General features: G+C 60.7%; 2 protein-coding genes and 1 long non-coding RNA gene across 10 annotated transcripts in view; 2 read left to right on the forward strand and 1 right to left on the reverse strand.

Annotated features, from left to right (window-relative positions):
• Window positions 1-105: 105 nt before the first annotated feature.
• UNC13D (unc-13 homolog D) lies at window positions 106-15,755 on the forward strand. Of its 4 annotated transcripts, none has more exons than XM_082602746.1 (33): window positions 106-148; window positions 498-653; window positions 1,404-1,439; window positions 1,677-1,784; window positions 1,884-1,943; window positions 2,033-2,099; window positions 2,326-2,506; window positions 2,907-2,951; window positions 3,087-3,155; window positions 3,339-3,408; window positions 3,564-3,701; window positions 3,784-3,876; window positions 3,951-4,054; window positions 5,283-5,400; window positions 5,507-5,631; window positions 5,771-5,861; window positions 5,935-5,991; window positions 6,078-6,175; window positions 6,281-6,332; window positions 6,416-6,546; window positions 6,634-6,754; window positions 7,112-7,255; window positions 7,433-7,531; window positions 7,640-7,846; window positions 8,027-8,095; window positions 8,975-9,054; window positions 12,254-12,359; window positions 12,436-12,507; window positions 13,051-13,134; window positions 13,227-13,347; window positions 13,561-13,684; window positions 14,148-14,347; window positions 15,044-15,755. In XM_082602746.1, exons 2-33 carry the CDS (start codon window positions 537-539, stop codon window positions 15,166-15,168), a joined length of 3,312 nt encoding a protein of 1,103 aa, XP_082458872.1. In that variant the 5' UTR covers window positions 106-148; window positions 498-536; the 3' UTR covers window positions 15,169-15,755. The 4 variants fall into 4 exon arrangements, with proteins under 4 accessions (XP_082458872.1, XP_082458873.1, XP_082458874.1 ...); XM_082602747.1 differs by having other exon boundaries at window positions 3,597-3,701; XM_082602748.1 differs by lacking the exons at window positions 106-148; window positions 498-653 and adding an exon at window positions 1,122-1,260.
• A 317-nt stretch (window positions 15,756-16,072) lies between these two features.
• Window positions 16,073-16,805, forward strand: LOC309792847. The gene is made up of 2 exons (XR_014291814.1): window positions 16,073-16,169; window positions 16,238-16,805. It is a non-coding gene; the product is annotated as an uncharacterized lncRNA (long non-coding RNA).
• Window positions 16,806-17,896: 1,091 nt separating this feature from the next.
• The window catches only part of UNK (unk zinc finger), a 32,595-nt gene continuing 30,732 nt past the window's right edge, over window positions 17,897-19,759 (reverse strand). For 4 of the 5 annotated variants that reach the window (XM_082602753.1, XM_082602752.1, XM_082602750.1 and 1 more), the window contains 2 exons: window positions 19,118-19,375; window positions 17,897-18,284 (listed from right to left, as the gene is read on the reverse strand). In XM_082602753.1, coding sequence (XP_082458879.1) covers window positions 18,129-18,284; window positions 19,118-19,375 — 414 coding nt within the window. In that variant the 3' untranslated portion in view covers window positions 17,897-18,128. The remainder of the gene's footprint in view (window positions 18,285-19,117; window positions 19,376-19,759) is intronic. The other variant, XM_082602754.1, reaches the window with a different exon arrangement.

A 19,759-nucleotide genomic window follows, 5' to 3' on the forward strand; every position in this document is an offset into this window, starting at 1 on the left:
CCCCGCGCAGCCTGGCCCTGTCACCTCGGTGGAATGTCACCTGGGGAGCAGAGCAGGTTGAGCGGCCGGGGAGACGCCTCCGGAGCCCCCACCCTGTGCCCTGCCCACTCCTACTCCGGGTCTGCGGCCGGTTCAGGGAGACCTGAGGGTGAGAACCCCACCGGCCAGGGGAGCGTCCCACAGCCACCTGGATGCGGCAGGCCCGCTGCCCGCAGCGCTGGACCCTCCCCAGGGCCCCTGTGGGAAGGTGGGGTGGGGCGGACCCGCCCACCTGGTCTACCTCTGCCTCCAGCCCAGCCCAGTTCCTCCCAGGATCCCAGCCAGCGGGAGGGAGGAAGGAAGGTGCAGGGGCCCGGGAGCCGGGGCCCCCCAACCCCAAGGTGGTGAAACCCCGACCTGACCCTCCCATGACCCGCCCTTCCTTCCCCTTCCCCTGGCGCCGGGTGGCAGCCCTGGGCTCTTTGCATAACCCTGTGGCTCCCCTATCTTCACCCAAGGCAGCGGCACAGCGGAGGGGAAGGGCAGGGCTGGCCACCATGGCGACGCTCTTCTCCCAGCCCCGGCGGCGCCCTCCCCTTTTGCGCCAGGCCATCAAGATAAGGCGCCGCAGAATCAGAGATCTGCAGGATGCCCTGCCCCACAGGGCTCAGGAGGTAGGAGAGACCTCAGTGGGGAGAAGAGCAGGCCTGGGTGGGGCTCTGCCCTCTCTGGGTGCAGGGTCCCACCTCTTGTGGGCTGCGGCTGAGGATGTGTGCCCCTCCCCTGCCCACCCTGGTCCCCGGCAGAGCCTTCGGGGTCTGCAGAAGAGGGTCTGCCATGTGTTCTCTGGGCCAGCCTGGGCCTCAGGTCTGGGCTCTGAGCCTTTCGGAGGCCCCTCCCTCTCGTGCCCCATCCCCAGCCACCCTCTGCTCCTCCAGCCCCAAAGACGCCCGCTCCACTAGGCCGGGAGTGTTCCGCTGGGGGCTGGGCCTTCGGGGCCAGCTGAGCAGCCCCCAGGCCTGCTTGGCATGACCCCCCCAGTCTCCCACCTCTGCTGCTGGGCCTCACTTCCGCCGCCGGGGTGCGGAGCGGAGCCGCCCGATAAGCAGCGCTGTTTCCTCTGGGGAAGGAAGGGAGGTTGGGGGAGGTTGAGGCCACGGGCGCCTGCTGGCACGGCTGAGCTGGCGCAGCTGAGCGCCAATGGACCCAAGCCACGGCGGGCCAGGGGATGAGGAAGGTGGCCCAGGTGCCGGACCCCCGGGAGCCCTGCTGTGGGAACAGGTGTGCAGCACTGTTGGGGCTGGAGGCCAGGTGCTGGGGCCCCCTCAGCCCTCGGGCTGGGCCTGCTCTGTGAGGAGCCGTTCCCGCGTCAGAGCCCTGGTCCAGGCCTCTGGGACATCTTGTCTTTCCACCTCGCTTCCCAGATCGAGCCTCCATCCCACCACTTGTCCCCTGAGGAGGTAAGAATCAGAGTGTTTCCGGGTTGCAGAGGGGTGCTGGGAAGCAGGACTGCATCCTCCCAAACACCCCCCTAGGCTGCTGGCTAAGGCTGGGTCTCAACCCCCTCCCCTCCCCCGCGCGTGTGGACGCCTGGTCCCCGCCTTGGGCATGTGCTGTGAGTACCAGGGGTGGCTGGTGGGGCTCAGACCTTGTGGTGGGTGGACGGGGGTTCCCAAGGTGACCCTGCTGTGTCTCAGCGGGCCCTGCTCTACGAGGAAGCTCTCTACACGGTCCTGTACCGCCTGGGTCAGCCCGAGCCCGCCCATGTCGGGGAGTCCTCTGAGCTGCTGCGATACCTGCAGGAGGTAAGGCCAGCCCCCACTCCACCTGCCTCCCTGCAGCCTGACCGTGTCCCCCCCACCCCCACCCCGTGCCCCAAGCTCCCCACACTCCTACCCCACCAGGCCTTCCGCATGGAGCCCAAGGAGCACCAGCAGATGCTGCGGCAGGTCCAGGAGCTCGAGGTAAGCCTGCCAGGGCTGTCCTGAGCAAGCACGGGGGCTGGGAAGCCCAGCTCCCTCTGGGACTCAGGCCCCACCTCCTGTCGCTCCAGAAACCAATATTCTGTCTGAAGGCCACGGTGAAACAAGCCAAGGGCATTCTGGGCAAGGATGTCAGTGGTGAGTAGGCGATGGGGGGCCCTGAGGGCCTTCTTCCTGGCTGCTTCGTCTGCCCATCACAGCCTGTCCCAGAGCTTGTGATGCAAGTTCCCATCTCCCAAACATCCCCTGGGGCTCACTTTGGTGCTGTTGGCCCCTTGTCTTTGGAGCCTGGGATGGAGAGGGGTAGGGGGTGTTAAGGACTCTCCCTGGGAACCTAGCCAACATCCCTCTCCTTCCTCCCCAGGGTTCAGTGACCCCTACTGCCTGCTGGGCATCGAGCAGGGGGCGGGTGTGCCGGGGGGCAGCCCTGGGCTCCAGTGGCGGCAGAAGGCTGTGGTGAAGCACACCATCCCAGAGGAACAGATCCACCGCACCCAGGTCATCACCCAGACACTCAACCCCGTCTGGGACGAGACCTTCATCCTGTACGTGGCTCTGCCCCAGCTCCTACCCACTCTGGGCCAGCAGCACTTCCTGGTTCGGGGGAGGGAGCTTGGCTTGACTGGAGGAGGAGCCTGCACCCGAGGCAGGGGAGACTGACAGGAGGCCAAGCAGGACACAGCAATGGAGTAAACGCCACGTGCTGGTGGGCGGCGGAGGGTCAGGCACATCTGGGTTGATCTGGGGGGTAGCCTGAAGCCTTACTTTAAAGGAGAGAGAGATGCAGTTGGGAGGGGAGGAGAATTTGCAGTGAGGGACTAAGACTTGCCAGTGGGCGATACTGGATGGCAGTTTTGGGGGGCAGGCTCGGGGCTGAGGTAGCTTGTGGCCTGGTCAGGGGTCTATCCCTCCAAGACCCTCAGCCATGCTCTTTTCTCACTACAGGGAGTTTGAGGACATAAGCAATGCCAGCTTTCGTCTGGACATGTGGTGAGGGGCATGTCCCCCCCCCCGCCCCCGTAGGGGTTGGGAAGAGAAGGGGGCCTGGGGGTGAGGGTGGCAGAAAGGGGTTGGGGTCTCCCAGGACACCCTCTCCGCCTCCTGCTCAAACCTCTGCCCCACCAGGGACATGGACACCGTGGAGTCCGTCAGACAGAAGCTCGGGGAGCTCACAGATCTGCATGGGCTGCGAAGGTGAGGGCCGTGGGTTTCCCGGGGGAGGGGGCGGGGCTCCTTCTGCCCTGCCTCCACATGCATACTGGTTGGCGGGCTGCAGGCTCTCACCTGGGCCCAGGTGGCTGCAGGTAGGGAGCAGACTCCAGCCTGACCCTGTCAGGCTCCTGGCCCCTCTCCCTCACGGGACCCTGCCTGGAACAGGATCTTTAAGGAGGCCCGGAAGGACAAAGGCCAGGATGACTTTCTGGGGAATGTGGTTCTGAGACTACAGGTGAGTGGAGTGGGGAAAGGTTCCCGGGAGAGAGGCAGAGAGGGGGTGACGAGGGGATCAAGGGAGGGGTTCCAGGTCTACACCAAGCGGAGCCTGGGGTCGGCCTCCCATCGCCTCCCCTGCCCCCGACCGGGTGAGGCTCCTGTGGCTCACAGGTGTGGGCATCCCCTGCCTGCCCGGCCTGCCAGGACCTGCACTGCCGGGAGGATCAGTGGTATCCTCTAGAGCCTTGCACGGAGACCCACCCAGACCGCGGTCAGTGTCACCTCCAGTTCCAGTTCATTCACAAGCGGGTAGGTGGCCCGGCTGGGTGGGGAGGAGGGGCTGCCCTGGGCGTGGGGTCCTCTGCTCATGGCCGCGCCGGCCCGCCTGCAGAGAGCCACCACGGCCAGCCGCTCGCAGCCCAGCTACACAGTGCACCTCCACCTGCTGCAGCAGCTCGTGTCCCACGAGGTCACCCAGCACCAGGTACTGCCCTCCTGGGGCTGGGCAGGGCCAGGGTCTGCCTGTCAGGTCCTGACACCCTCCACCTGTCCCCTCAGGCGGGCAGCACCTCCTGGGATGGGTTGCTGAGCCCCCAGGCTGCCACCGTCCTCTTCCTCCACTCCACGCAGAAGGACCTGTCCGACTTCCACCGGTCCATGGCGTGAGTGCCCTTCCAAGCCCGAGTGCCCGAGGGCCGTCTGCACCGCACCACCCTCTCCCTCCCTGTCTGCCCTCCTGCAGGCTGACAGCCCGAAGTCTAACCCTCAGGAGATTTCTGTTTGGGGCCCAAACTGTGTATTTTAAGTTTTGAGTCAGTGGCCAACTTTTAAAAATCTGGAGATTTGCTGTGCAGATTCACATCACCAGTTTCCCGTGAAAGCTTCTTGCTGGAGTTGCAGGGCTGTCGCTTTGCTGGGCTGCAGGTGGTCAGAGCAGAGTAGCGTGCCCTCCCCCATCCATCACAGTTGCCATCTGGACGCTTCGTCCCCTGACATCACCTGAGTCCTTCTGGGCAGTTGAGTTTGCCACCCCGGGCCCAGACCCCAGGGCCATTGAACAAATCTGTGCGCTGATGCTCCTGAGTCCGTGTTGAGGGCCTGTCACCTCCCCTGAGCCTTGTTAGATTACGGGAATGCCTGGAAGGGCACACAGGAGTTTGTAGATTTCTCCGTGCACGAGAGGAGTAGGGGCACAGCCCGGGTGCTGCCAGGAGGAGGACTGAGAGTGGGAGCTGACACTTGGCATTCAGCAGGAGGTCAGAAGGAGGCTAGCGGAGAAGGGCAGCTTCTAGGACCAGGGGGAGGTGGGTATTCCTGGATGGCTGTGGGGAATGCAGGTGAGGCTGGAGACTGGAGCAGGCACCGAGGGTGAGGGCCTCATTTGCCTGCAGGGCCTCAGCAGGGAGTGCGGTTGGTCCCGGTGTCCCCGCGTGGCGGAGGCCTGTCCCTGGGCCGCTCTTCTCCCCCAGCCTCCTTCGTCCTCGCTCTTGTCTCAGTTCGGTCACCTCTGTGAAGTCTCCCCTCGACTCTGAAGGGATGCTCTAGCTGATGTTTTACATGTACTTGAAGGCTCGAGTCTCCAAATCTGATTTCTCAAAAGAAGCAAGAAGTCCTGAATTTTTAAATCACTAATATTCTCATTTAAGAGACGGACAATTCATTTACATGTTTGAAAAGCACTAATGGGAACAGAAACAATCCTGTGGGTTACCTTCAGCCACTGGTTTTCAGCCTCCGGGCTCGATGGGGATCCCCAGGAGGCTTTGGGGTGGGGATAACGCCCCGCCCCCCGCCCCTCCCCCTCCCCCACCCCCGCCAGGTCAGGCCAGGTGAGCTGTGGGAAGGAAGGTGCCTCGCTTGGCCAGGCTGAGGGCTTCCTGTCTGCCGCAGGCAGTGGATGGCCTACAGCCGTCTCTACCAGAGCCTAGAGTTCCCCAGCAGCTGCCTCCTGTACCCCATCACCAGCATCGAGTACCAGTGGATCCAGGGCCGGCTCAAGGCAGAGCAGGTGGGCTGGGGTGGGGCGAGGGCTGTTGGGCAGGCAGGGTTCAGGGAGCGGCTCCCCGGGCCCCATAAAGCAGCCCCCACCTCACAGCACCGTCCTGGCCCTGCAGCTGGAGGAGCTGGCCGCCTCATTCAGCTCCCTGCTGGCCTATGGCCTCTCCCTCATCCGGAGGTTCCGGTCTGTCTTCCCCCTCTCCGTCTCCGACTCTCCAGCCCGGCTGCAGTCTCTCCTCAGGTCAGTGGTTCCCCCCAGCTTCAGTGGAGTCGGGGACGGGGAACAGCTGGGGCACCTCTGGGGTGGGGAAGCCTGCAGGAGGAATGAGTGGGGGCTACGGGGCAACGGGCATCTTGCACACGGCTCTCTCTCCCCACAGGGTCCTGGTACAGATGTGCAAGATGAAGGCCTTTGGAGAACTGTGCCCCGAAAGTGGCCCCCTGCCCCGCCTGGTGACCGAGGCACTGCAGGTATGGTGCCCACCCTGTAGGTGCGGTGCCTGGGCCCAGCAGCCCTCCCTGCTCACTGTCTCTCTGCCCACAGACTGGCACCACTGAATGGTTCCACCTAAAGCAGCAGCACCATCAGCCCATGGTGCAGGTGAGGGGGCTCGGGTGAGGAGGTGGGTGCTGGGACGGGATGCTTGCCCCTCAGAGCCCTGCCTGGCTCACCTCTGTCCCTGCCAGGGCATGCTGGAGGCGGGCAAGGCCTTACTGAGCCTGGTACAAGACATCATTGGCGACCTGCACCAGTGCCAGCGCACGTGGAACAAGATCTTCCATAAGTGAGCAGGCGGCTGGGTCGGGAGGCAGTGCAGCAGGGGTTCAGAATGGGGACCACAGGGACCCCGCTGTGTGCCGCCAGGTCACACCTGCTGCCTTTCCTCCAGTGTCCTCAAGATCGACCTCTTCTCCATGGCTTTCCTGGAGCTGCAATGGCTGGTGAGCCCCCGCCCGCCGCGTCCCAAGGCCACGCCCTCTGCCCTGGCTCTGGAGCTCTGCCCCGCCACGCCTTCCCTTCGCAGGTGGCCAAGAGGGTGCAGGACCACATTGCGGTGGTGAGCGGTGCCGTGACCCCAGAGATGGGCGAAAGTCTGTTCCAGCTTTACGTCAGCCTCAAGGAGCTCTACCAGCTGGGCCCGGTCCCCTCGGAGAGGTGGGTAGCAGACTGGCTGCAGGGAGAGGAGGGCCCGAAGCCCGCAATGGCCCCGGCTTTCCCCAGGCTGACCCTGGCTCTCCCCAGGGATGGCGTCCTGGCCCTGGAAGGCTTCTACCGCTGGTTCCAGCCGGCCATCCCCTCCTGGCTGCAGAAGACGTACAGCGTGGCCCTGGCGCGGGTGCAGCGCGCTGTGCAGATGGACGAGGTGGGGTTGGGGCCTGGGCTAGGGGCAGAGTCCCACATTTCGGGGGGTGGCTCGCAGCTCTGCCAACCGTGTGGCACATGCGGAAGCGGTTAACCAGCTTTGAGCAGTGCTCTCGAGGCCAGCTGAGCGCAAAATGCTGCCTCCTGTTATATTGGGGGGGGGACTTTGTTTACATGCTGATCCCTGCAGCCTGGGGGGTCTGGGCAGAGCCCTGCTTGTTCACCCTGCAGCCCCCTGCCCAGCTCTGTGTTTGCTGGCTGTATGAGCTCTGGATGCTTGCAAATGGAAGTGGGGAGGGAGAGCATGGATTTGGCCAGCCTTGAGCCCCTCCTTTCTACACATGCCCCCATCTCCTAGCTGGTGCCCCTGGGTGAGCTGACCAAGCACAGCACATCGGCTGTGGATCTGTCCACCTGCTTTGCCCAGATCAGCCACACTGCCCAGCAGCTGGACTGGCCTGACCCAGAGGAGGCCTTCATGATCACCGTCAAGTTTGTGGAGGTGCAGCCTCATTCCCACCCCATGATTTCTCCCAAGTTCTCATCCTAGCAGCCTCCAAAAGCCTATGTCCTAAATCTCCCAAGTCACTGAAATTCCTGTGCCCACCACCCCCCCGCCCCGCCATCTGCCTCTCCTTGGCACTCCCCGCCCCCATTGATCATCCCCTCCTCACCCCAGGACACCTGTCGGCTGGCCCTGGTGTACTGCAGCCTTATAAAGGCCCGGGCCCGTGAGCTCTCTGCCGGCCAGAAGGACCAAGGCCAGGCAGCCAACATGGTAAGGGCCAGAGCTGGGAGCTGAGGCTGGGCCGGGGTAGGGGTGGAGCCTGCCAGTCCTGGCTCTATTCAGGAAGCTCGGCATCCCTGTGCCCATGCCTGCCTGCAGCTATGTGTGGTGGTGAATGACATGGAGCAGCTGCGGCTGGTGATCGGCAAGCTGCCCACCCAGCTGGCATGGGAGGCGCTGGAGCAGCGGGTAGGGACTGTGCTGGAGCAGGGGCAGCTGCAGAACACGCTGCATGCCCAGCTGCAGGGTGCCCTGGCTGGGCTGGGCCATGAGATCCGCACTGGCGTCCGCACCTTGGCCGAGCAGGTAATTTGTTTGACCCACAGTGACCCCACCCCACCCATCCTCAGCCTGAAGTACCCTCCAGCAGGACTTGGGCCAATGTCCAGACCCCTTCCCTTCCTGAACCTAAACTCAGGCCCCAAGCAACCTCTCCTGACCCCCGACTCACACCCTGGCCTCCCTCCTACCGTTTTGTGTCTCCAGCTGGAGGTGGGCATTGCCAAGCACATCCAGAAACTCGTGGGCATCAAGGAATCCGTCCTGCCTGAGGATGTGAGTGGCCCTCCGTGCATGCTGATTTTTGCCAGCAATGTGGGTCAGGGATTGCAAAGGGGCTTAGGGTGGGCAAGGGGCTGAAGGCCGTGGGGTGTCAGAGATAAGTCCCCCAGACTTGGGCAAGGAATGTTCCCTCCTGGCCTCGGTTTCCCCCTTAGATGCTAAGAGGGTGGGGTTGGGTCATTCCACAGGCTCTCCCAGCACTGACAATCAATGTGGGAGCTGCAGTGGGGGAGGCTTTAGATTTTGCAGCCAAACAGCCCTGGGCATGCCTCCTCCTTAGCTGCCTACTAGCGTAGCTATTCTATTTATATAGGTCAGCTGACCTCAGGCTCCTCATCTGTCAGCGGGGATAATAATTACACCTGTGATTGCTTGGGAACGTGCTACTCATTAATTCATCAACTATTTAAGCACCACTTTGTCCCAGGTATTGATTTAGGCACTGGGGATATATATCAATGAACAGTGTGACAAAAATCCCTGCCTTCCTAGAGTTTTCATTCTAGTAGAGGAGGTGAAAAAAGAGCTAAGTATATAACTATAGCTATAGCTGTATGGCTATAGCTATAGCTATAGTGACAACTGAGTCAAGACCTAAAGGAAGGAAGAGAAGGAGCCACGAGGATTTCTACGGGAGAGAACAGCATGGGCAAAGGCCCTGAGGCAGGACCAGGTCTGGCAGGTTCAGGGCTATAGAAAAGGCTATACTGTCTCCAGTGTGGCTGGAGCTGACTGTGGTCAGGGGCTGGCTCTGCACACATTCCACAGATGTGCAGGAAAGCTCCTAGCCCTGTTTCCTCTCCGGGTCAGGGCAAAGGAATGGGGGTGGGACCAGAATGGGCCAGAACCAGATGTGCTGCCACCCCTCCCCAGGCCGTTCTGCCCCTGATGAAGTTCCTGGAGGTGAAGCTCTGCTACATGAACACCAACTTGGTGCAGGAGAACTTCAGCAGGTCTGTAGCAGCCGCCTGCCCTGTGGCGCCCCATCACCTCCACCTCTCCTCCCACCCGCCCCTCCTTCCCGGCCTCAGCATCCACCCTCAGGGGAGGATGCAACCAGCCTCTCTTAAATGCTTGCTCCAAGAGTCAGGGTGCTCATGGCCGCACAATGCTATCCATTTCACCTTAGGCTGAGCTGAAACCTGCCTGTCCTTTCTCCCTTAGCCCTGGGCTGCGTCTTCGGGAGGCTGCAGCTCTGCCCTCCCTAACATTACAGGCAGCTGGTGTTCCAGGGGAACTTCTCGTTAGGGTCTCTCTCAAAACAGGGCCCAGCACACTGGGCAGCAGTGGGTAGAGGTCAAGGGCATGGGCTCTTCATACTCCAGTTTCACTGCTGCTTGGTGGGTGGCCTTGAGCAGATTACTCAAGTTTTCTGTGCAGATGATCATAGTTCTGGCCTCTATTGAGGACTAAATGAGTCATATGAAGTGCTGAGAGCAGTGCCTGCAACAAAGGAAGTGGTTGATGACTGAGCTGCTGTGACGACGGTGACGGTGATGACGACAGGTCCTCCACATGGGGCTGCTGGCCCCCAGAGTTCTGCTCCTGGTGGGGCAGCGGAACCTCGGGAGCCCACCTTCTTTATTTCCTAGGCCAGAAAATGCCATTTGTTCTGCTCTGATCGTCACACAAAATAGAGTTTAATCTCTACTAAGACAGAAGCTTAACTTACCACCGCCTCAGAACATTTAGAACAGTGTCTGTGCATAATGAGCACTTAAGTATGGGGACTAAATTAACTACTTTTATTTATTTATTTTTTAATTAATTTATTTTATTTATTTTTGGCTGCGTTGGATCTTCGTTGCTGCACGCAGGCTTTCTCTAGTTGAGGCGAGCGGGGGCTGCTCTTCATTGCAGCGCACGTGCTTCTCATTGTGGTGGCTTCTCTTGTTGTGGAGCACAGGCTCTAGGCGCCGGGCTTCAGTAGTTGTGGCACGAGGGCTTAGTTGCTCCGTGGCATGTTGGATCTTCTCGGACCAGGGCTCGAACCCATGTCCCCTGCATTGGCAGGCGGATTCTTTTCTTTTTTTTTTTTTTTTAATAAATTTATTTATTTTTGGCTGTGTTGGGTCTTCGTTGCTGCACGCCGGCTTTCTCTAGTTGTGGCGAGCGGGGGCTACTCTTCGTTGCAGTGTGCAGCTTCTCATTGCTGTGGCTTCTCTTGCTGCGGAGCACGGGCTCTAGGTGCTCGGGCTTCAGTAGTTGTGGCACGCGGGCTCAGTAGTTGTGACACTCGGGCTCAGTAGTTGTGGCTCGAGAGCTCTAGAGCTCAGGCTCAGTAGTTGTGGCGCACAGGCCTAGTTGCTCCGTGGCATGTGGGATCTTCCCAGACCAGGGCTCGAACCCATGATCCCTGAATTGGCAGGTGGATTCTTAACCACTGCACCACCAGGGAAGTCCCGGCAGGCGGATTCTTAAGCACTGAGTCACCAGGGGGGACGTCCCAAAATTAACTACTTTTAGTATGGACCACCCAATTTTTTTCTAAACTTTAAAAAATTTTTAAACCTCCCCCATTCTTTTTTTCTTTTCTTTTTTTTTGGCCACACCACGCAGCTTACAGGATCTTGGTTCCCCAACCAGGGATCGAACCCACGCCCCCTTGCAGTGGAAGCGTGGAGTCTTAACCACTGGACCACCAGGGAAGTCCCTAGAGTTCCCCCATTCTTTCTTTTTTTTAAATATTTATTTTTATTATTTATTTATTTATTTATGTATCTTGGCTGTGCCGGGTCTTCATTGCAGCATGCGGGCTTCTTAGTTGCGGTATGTGAACTTCTTAGTTGTGGCATGCGGACTCATGGCTGCAGCATGCGTGAGGGATCTAGTTCCCCAACCAGGGATCGAACCGGGGCCCCCTGCACTGGGAGCACGGAGTCCTACCCACTGGACCTGGACCACCAGGGAAGTCCCATCCCCCCATTCATTTTTTTTTTTTAACATCTTTGTCTGAGTTGGGTCTCCATTGCTGCGCACAGGCTTTCTCTAGTTGCGGCGAGCGGGGGCTACTCTTCATTGCAGTGTGCGGGTTTCTCATTGCGGTGGTTTCTCTTGTTGTGGAGCACGGGCTCTAGGCGTGCGGGCTTCAGTAGCTGCGGCCTGTGGGCTCAGTAGTTGTGATGCATGGGCTTAGTTGCTCCGTGGCATGTGGGATCTTCCCGGACCATGGATCAAACCCATGTCCCCTGCATTGGCAGGCGGATTCTTAACCACTGCACCACCAGGGAAGTCTCCTGCACCCCCATTCTTTTTTTTTTTTTAATTTATTTATTTATGGTTGCGTTGGGTATTCGTTGCTGCACGGGGGCTTTCTCTAGTTGTGGCGAGCGGGGGCTACTCTTCGTTGTCATGCGAGGGCTTCTCATTGCAGTGGCTTCTCTTGTTGCGGAGCACAGGCTCTAGGTGCACGGGCTTCAGTAGTTGCAGCACGAGGGCTCAGTAGTTGTGGCTCACAGGCTCTAGAGCACAGGCTCAGTAGTTGTGGCGCACAGGCTTAGTTGCTCCGTGGCATGTGGTATCTTCCTGGACCAGGGCTCGAACCCATGTCCTGCATTGGCAGGCGGATTCTTAACCACTGTGCCACCGTGGAAGCGCCCCCCTCCGTTCTTAATTACATATTTTTTGTGCTTATCTGCCTGACTCTACTTTGACAAGTGGAATTTCAGTTATTTCAGGTTGTTATTAGGATGGACTGTGGCTTGGTTGCTATTTTTTTCTCGCCACAGGTAGTGCATGCTTATCCATGCTGTGTGCTGAGATCCTATTCATTTTGGTCACTCCCATCTTGCCTCATGATTCTGTCATTGGGGGACCACCCTCCTGCTCCCTTTTTTGTTGGGGTTTGTTTATCCTAGTGAGAAGGATCCTTCACTAGCTTCCGAGACATGTTGGATGGGACTGGGCCTGTCTGCCCCGCCCCCTGCCCTCCTTCCCTCCTTCCCTCAGCAGACCAGCCCTCCCTCCCTCCCCTGCCGGCAGCCTGGGCCCCAGTCCCACCAGTGAGGCAGGTGGAGGGTGGGGGTGGGGAGGCACTGGGGAACGGGGGCGGACCTGGGTCCCACGAGGCCTCTTCTTTCTCAAGAGCATCTCCGCTTCCTCCTCCTCTGTCCTCCTGTCCTGTGCCCGGCATCCCTCTGCACGGCACCCCAGCCTTCTGACCTTGCTCTGGACCCACACGCTCACGGTGCTGGCGGAGGTGGCCGCTTCCCAGCGGAGCTGCCCTCTGGCTTCTAGCAGGCTGAAGATCGCACTACAGGTAATAATACCAGTGACAACAGTAAAAACCCTGGTGGGAGATGCCTGGGGGTCACCTCGGATGTCTCGCTCCCTAGAACCTGGAGGTCTGCTTCTACGCAGAGGGCTGTGGCCTGCCGCCCGAGGCCCTGCACACGGCCACCTTCCAGGTAGGGGCCTTTTGGTTAGCTGGTGGCGTGGGGAGCCTGCCTTCCTGTGCTCACCTGTGTCCAGGACCAGCTACGTGATTTACACAAAATGAAAATGTGGGCCCCTTTAAAAAAACATAATTGAGGGCACCTCCCTGGCGGTCCAGTGGTTAAGACTCCGCGCTTCCAATGCAGGGGGAGCAGGTTCCATCCCTGGTCCGGGAACTAAGATCCTACGTGCTTCGTGGCACAGCAAAAACCAAAACCAAACAAACAAACGCCCCCACCCCCACCCCCCGCCGCAAACCAACAAAATTCCCTCCACGTGTGAAGTTCTTCTAAACACGGTTGGGGCGGGGGCGGCTGTGAGACACACCTGTGGAGCCCACCCTGTCGGGTGCCTCTGGCTGTCGCCAGGGCAACCCTACCTGTGGTCCCCCAGCGCCCAGTGCTTTCCACTTCACGTTGTCGTCTCCCCGTTGGCTGCAAGCTGCTGAAGGGCAGCACTGGGCTGCGACTGAGTGTGACAGTTCAAGTGACTCCTCAGCTGTGCCCCATCCCCAGGCTCTGCAGAGGGACCTGGAGCTGCAGGCGGCCTCCAGCCGGGAACTCATCCAGAAGTACTTTTGCGGCCGCATCCAGCAGCAGGTGAGTCTCCCTCCGCCGCGCTCGCTGCGCACCTGGAGCCCCGCCTCGCCCGCTCAGCCCCTCCTGACGCTGCCCCTGCGCCCCGCCCCCAGGCAGAGACCACCTCCGAGGAGCTCGGGGCAGTCACGGTCAAGGCCTCCTACCGCGCCTCCGAGCAGAAGCTGCACGTGGAGCTGCTCAGCGCCTCCAGCCTGCTGCCCCTGGACTCCAATGGTGAGTGGAGGCTGCCCCAGCCACTCTCCGTGTCCCCACTCTGGTCCCCCGAGTCCCCGGGGGCTCTGCTCGTCCAGCCTGGGCACTGGGTGCATTTCTGCTGGATTACCAGGAGAGGGCAGTGCTGCTGAGCGGGGCACAGCTGCTGGCGTGGGCACCGGAGGCGGGGCTGGGATATCCTCGGCCAACGTCCCCTCCCCGGCCACTTGCCAGGTTCCAGCGACCCCTTTGTCCAGCTGACCTTGGAGCCCAGGCACGAGTTCCCTGAGCTGGCCCCCCGAGAGACCCAAAAGCACAAGAAGGACCTGCACCCACTCTTCGATGAGACCTTTGAATTGTGAGTGGTCCCACTAGCCCTGGACCCGCCTCAGGCCTGCTCCTCCCAGCTGAGGCGGGCCGAGGGGCTCCACTCGGAGGACTGGGTTTGAGTCCCAGGGAGGGAGGGAGCACTTGGGACAAGCGTTTGCTGGCACAGGCCTCAAACCTGCTCCCCTGCAGGTGGAGTGGGGCTGCTGGGGAGACTTCTCCCACGTGTTGGACTCAGAGGCTTGCTTTCAGGGAAGGGTGCTGCCCCTGAGGTCCTCTGTTCCCCAAGTCAGGCGGACCTGGGTACACAAGGGCCCCTGGTTTAAAGCATCGGCCCACAGTCAGAGCAGGCATCATGGCGTGTGGCCCAAGGTACACCAGGCTGAGAGCTCTCAACCCTAATCCCACCCGTCTGGGCGAGCCCGCGTCGGGGGCTGTGTGGCCGCGGCAGCACATGGGGCAGGCAGCTGAGCACAGCTCTGCCCCCTGCCCAGCCTGGTGCCTGCTGAGCCGTGCCAGAAGGATGGGGCGTGCCTTCTGCTCACGGTGCTGGACCACGACACGCTGGGGGCTGATGACCTTGAAGGGGAGGCCTTCCTGCCGCTGCGCTCGGTGCCGGGCCTGACGGGGACTGTGGAGCCCGGCGACGTGCCTCAGACCCGCCTGCCCCTCACCTACCCTGCTGCACCCAATGGTAGGCCTGAGCCCTGTGAGTGTGGGCCCTGGCCCAGCACTGGGGATACAGGGGAGGGGCAGCCGTGAAAGGCTCAGGGGCCCCCAGAGGCCGAGTTGGGGTCCGGAAAGCCTCCTTGGAGGCGGAAGCCTGTGGAGCCAGCGTGGTGGCTTGTGTTGCTGAGATCTCGCGCCTGATCAAGGACCAGTGAAGGTTAAGTTAGGCCAAGTGTGTGCGACTCTCTGGTGGGATAAGGTCACCAACAGGTTTGCCTGGGGGAGGGGCCATTTCTGTGCCAGGGGGCACGTTCTCGCAGAGCAGTCCCCAGGCTTGGTAAGAGGAGTAGGTCTTGTGTTTGAGCGCTCACGATGGGTCAGTTCTAAGCGCTGGACATATGTTAACCCTCAGTCCTTACAACCACTCAGTGAGGCAGGTGCTATCGCTACTCTCCGAGTGAGTAAACTGAGGCACGAATTGGTGGACTGGCCCAAGTTTCTTGTATGAAAAGGTAATAGTCGCCACCTGAGGCACATGTCAGCCTCGCGCGCCGCAGGTGCACCCCGCTGCCTGGGGGTGGCAAACACGTCTCCTGCCTCATCTTTCAGGCTGTCTTGCGAGCTTGGCTGGTGTGGGCCCATCGCTAGTTTCTGGAGAATGGGGCAGTGCTGCAGCCCCTGCCACTCCCCGAATCTGACCCCCAAATGCCTCTCTTTGCAGGGGATCCAATCCTGCAGCTGTTAGAGAGCCGGAAGGGTGACCGCGAGGCCCAGGTGTTCGTGCGGCTGAGGCGGCAGCGAGCCAAGCAGGCCTCCCCGCACGCCCCGGGGCCAGGGCGGCAGTAGCCGGGCTTGGGTCCCTGGGAGGCCTGTGTTCTCCCCACCACAGCGCAGCCCTCCCACCTGGCCACTCCAGGAGGGCCCTGCAGGTCGGGGGAGCCCCAGTGTGCGGGGTTCCCGCTGCCAGAGCCGGGGCCCACAGTGGTGGGGGCCCCATTCGCAGTATTTATACCCCCTCCTTACTCCCCTCAGCCCCAGCCTCAGCATTCTCTGCCAAATCCAGCCCCTGGGGGAGCGGAGACAGCTGTCTGCACCCCTTACCCCTGCTCCCCTCTTAGGGAAAAGCTGCTCTGGCAGAGAAGGGGCTCAGCCCTTCCTCTCCTGGCAGGCCTGTTCCAGCCACTGAAGTGGGGGTCCAGGTGCCTTGGGCCCTATTCTTCAGCAGCCATAATGAAGGGAGCCTGGGTCCTCTCCTGAGGGAGCTGCCAGCACCCAGGCTAAGGAGCCTAGAGCCAGGGACCTTCTGGCTCTGAAGGGGTGAGAACCGGTGGGCAGTGGGGCTGGCAGTTTGGCTAGCTGTGTCTGCTGAGGACCGCTCCGCCTTGGGACAGTACCTAGAAACTTTCTTAGCAAAAATTAAAGAATTAACAATACATCGTCCTCTTACTAAACATACTGTTGGCCTGCAGCAGGGCCTAGGTTACAGCCAAGCCATTGCAAACCCCTCCTCAGCCCTCAGGAGAGCCTGGGCTGCCCCCGACTCTGGGCCCCGGCCCACCGCTCACTCCCCCACGTTACAGAGCAGCAGGGTAGGTGTGGAGGTAACTGACGCAGCAGCAAAGGCTTCGAACAAAACACCACCAGATGTATCGGGTTCTGTCGCCACTGCCCAACACAGGAGCCTGGCACTCATGGGGGCACCATGAGTGGGGGGGCCTTCCAGGGGTGCAGGCTGAGGCCGAGGGGCTGCTCTGATCAGCAGGGCTTAGAGGAATGGGGCCCCAGACCTGCCTGGGGGAGTGGCCCATATGCTGGGAGTCAGAGCCTGAGGCTCACTTCTCACTCCAGTGTGACCGTGGTCGAGTCACCTAACCTCTCCGAGCCTGCACAGGTATGACGGGTGGGGGGAGGTCAGGTGAGACCACGTCCAAGGCTTCCTTCAGCTCTGCTCCTGAGACCCATACAGAAAGCCCACAGGGTGTGTGTTTTCCCACCCACCTAACAGGCCAGCTAAGAGCAGGGGAAGGGAGGTGGCTCAAAGGCTCCCTCGGGGGGCAGGCCCACCTCTTTCGATGCTTTTATGAGCAGGCACTGTCTGTTCCTCTGAGAAGCTACTAGGGGCCTTGTTGTCTTTTGGAAAACAGTAAGTATACCAGTTGCATCTGATAGAGCTCTGAAGAGCCCTAGGGCCTGGGAGGTCTCTGGGTCCAGGGCTAAAGGTCCCCATCCCATCAACCCCAGCAGGCCTGCGTCCGAACACTCAAGCTCTGTCTAGGAGCCTGGAGCAGCCTTTGGGCCTGGATGGGCCCAGGGTGCCTCAAGGCCTCTTCAGCTACCTAGCCACACCTCAGGGGTCAGGCATGAGCCTTTCCCATGGCTGAAACCTGGGCTGGGCTGGCTGAGCTGGGCCAGAGGCCCTCCTTTAGGGCCCAACTCTCCCTCACCCCGATATAAACAAGCTACCACCGCAAGTTCATATTTTATTTCCAATACGTTTGGAGCTTTGATTTTTGCGTTTTTGTAAAAAAGTTTTCACTTAATTCATTGAAAGCCCTTTCGTGCTGAGCCCAAGGGGGCGCCTGGGCCGGGCCAGACCCTTTGCAGCCCTCTTGCTCCCACCCCAGACCCCCAGTGCTGGGCGTGGGGTGGCTTCCCTCTGCCCACTCTGCCCTCCCACCCCCTGCTGCATCTCTCTGTACAGAACAATTTTAAAAATGGAAGCTAAGACACAATATACATTGGACAGGCACGCACACACATGCACACAGGCGTCTGCTCCAAACGGGCAGGACGTCAGCTGCACTCAGAGAGCACCAAGGAATGCATACGGAGCCCCTCCTGGGGAGGAGGGCAGGGCCTGGGCCCCACCTTGGTCCTCACAGTCCGCAGCTCCTCCCCACCTATTGCCCTGCTAGCTGCCAGAGGGAGGGGTGGACAGCACGGAGGGCTGTGCAGAAGGGGAGACAGCTGAGGGCAGCTGGGGGGTGATGGAGAGGGCAGTGCTAGCCTGGTAGGTTGCCCTGGGGCCAGGGAGGCTACTCTAGGAGCCCGGGGGTGGGGGGAGGACTGGGGTACACCCCCGGCCTCAGGTACCTGAGGGGTAAAAGGCCTGGGCTTCGCCCCTCGAGGAGCTGCAAAGGCCCAGGGTTGGGAGTGGGGCTGGCCCCACGGCTTTGGCCCACCAGCCTGGACTAAACACACGCTTGGTAACCCTAGAGCTCGGTGGGCTTGGATTCCCCGCTCTCAAGCCTCACAGCTGGGAACCAGGTCTGGGCCCAGGTCCTCCACACCCCTGGCTCTCTCCCTGGCCTGGGGAAGTGGGGTGAACAGGGCCTGCCCTGAAGGCTTGTCCCCTCCTCTTGGCCCCTTCTAGCTTTCCACCCTTCCCTGCTCAGGCCCCAGGAAGAAGTTAAAAATAGTTAGTTCCTACATAAAAAAAAGGCTGAAACAGATTCCCTGCCAAAAGGCTGGTGGGAGAAGAGGGAACTTTGTCTCTGCAGTGGGCAAGGTAGGGAGCGGGCAGGGGGAGGACTGCAAAATAGTTTTTTCTCTTAAAAAGTGCTTGGTAAGTCTGTTTTAAAGTGTGTGTCTATATCTATGTATAGATATACACACAGACACTGTTCACACACTGGCCGCCCACGCACACCTACACACATACAGAAATGTATACATATACATAATCATATACATATACATACATACATACATACATACATACATACATACATACATACATACATATATATACTTTAAAAAGTCCTAGGGGAGAAGATCTGAGCCAGGCCGGGGCCAGGCCTGCAGGGTCACGACTGGAGGGCGTGGGCCCGGCCTGGCTGGCAGACAGGGCACTCACTGCCCTCGGCACAGAGCTCACACAGCACGGCGTGTTGGCACGGCAGCACCGCTCGGTTCTGCTCCTGACACTTAAGGCATTTCACCGACTGCATGTGGAACACGGCCTGCGGGGAAAGGGACATCACGGTCACTGGCCCGGCCCCACGTCGGACAAAGAGCTCCCCCAACTCTCACTGTAGCCCCTTGGGATGAGGAAACTTGACAGTGTGCTTACAGGCCCCAGCTGATACGGGAGAGGGCAGGGTCAGGGGGCAGGCTGATCACCTCAAGGCGCCTCATTTCTGCTTTCAGCTGCAAGGCCGAGTGGGCCTGAGTCGGAGCTGTGCGTGGGGAGCGGGGAGGGCCAGGGCTGCTCTGCAGCTCCCAGCCGGACGGGCTTTCCCTCGCACAAAGGCTTCTGCCTCTTGTCTCGTTTCATCTTATAATGACCCTAGATCCCCAGTGAGAACTGTGGGGTCTGGAGAGGGTAGTGACGGGCCCGAGGTGACATGGCTGCCCAACGAAGGGAAGAATGCTCTTCCCACTGTGCCGCACTCCCCTGGGGACCCAGAAGGGCACCGAGGAATGCAGACAGTAGCCCTGGGGACCTAACCATTCTGGAATGTCTGCTGGCGTGTGCAGAGCTCACAGGAAGAGAAGTGGCCAGGATGAAACTTGGGGCCCAGGCGAACTACTGCAGCTCAGCTCAGTGCCTGCCCTCGAGAGTGCCAGGGGTGGGCCCTGGTGCCCGTCTACCTCCAGGTTTCCCACCTCCCCAGTGAGTGACTTTCTATTCTGAGCTCCTCTCCAGCGGGCTGCCATTTTGTGTGAGCTCAGCGGGGACAGAGGCTCTTAGGAGGGTGGCCATCCCTGGAGCAGCAGGGACCCATCCAAGTCCAAGCACTGGCTGAGCCCACTGTACCTCCCCACCCCGTGCTCCCCAACCTCCTAAGCTGACCTTGTCCACTTGCTCCAAGTGAGCCCGCAGCTGCTTCTGGAGAGAGTAGAGGGTGGAGAGTGAGAGGGCTTCCAGGTCGGGGAAGGTGGGCAGGGCCTGCGGGTCGGGGGCCGAGTGCAGCCGCTCCAGCTCCTCCTGTAGTTTCTTCACCTGCACCTCCAGGGCATCCCGCTGCTCCCGGGCCAGCTCGCACTCAGCGCCCGCCGCGCTGGCCCGCTCCCCAGCCTCCTCTGCCTCCTTCTTCCAGGCATCACAAGCCTATGGGCCCAACACGCAGCACCCTGTCATGCTGGCCCCCCTGCCCTTGCCCCCCACCCCGAGAGTGCATCTCTGGGGAGCCTGTGTGGGCCACTGCGGCTGCGGGGCCTGCTGGGGAGCTGGGGCAGGTGTCTGGGAAGTGGGGCAGGGAGGAGGGCTGATGCTGCCTGCAGAGAGGAGAGGTTTCAGGACCTGCAAGAGACCCTCTGTGGGCAGGGAAAGGGGCTGAGCCCAGCACAGCAGGGGAGCACTAGGCAGAGCTGGCCAGCACCTCTAGGGGCAGCCATGCTGTGGCTGGACATAAGGCCCATCTCAGAACCTAGAACCCTGGACCTAGAGCCCTGGAGAGTCAGGGCTTCTGGGCAGAAGCAAGCAGTGCTATGG

This window comes from Mesoplodon mirus (assembly GCF_964341445.2).
Source record: "Mesoplodon mirus genome assembly, chromosome: 18".
NCBI lineage: Eukaryota > Metazoa > Chordata > Mammalia > Artiodactyla > Ziphiidae > Mesoplodon > Mesoplodon mirus.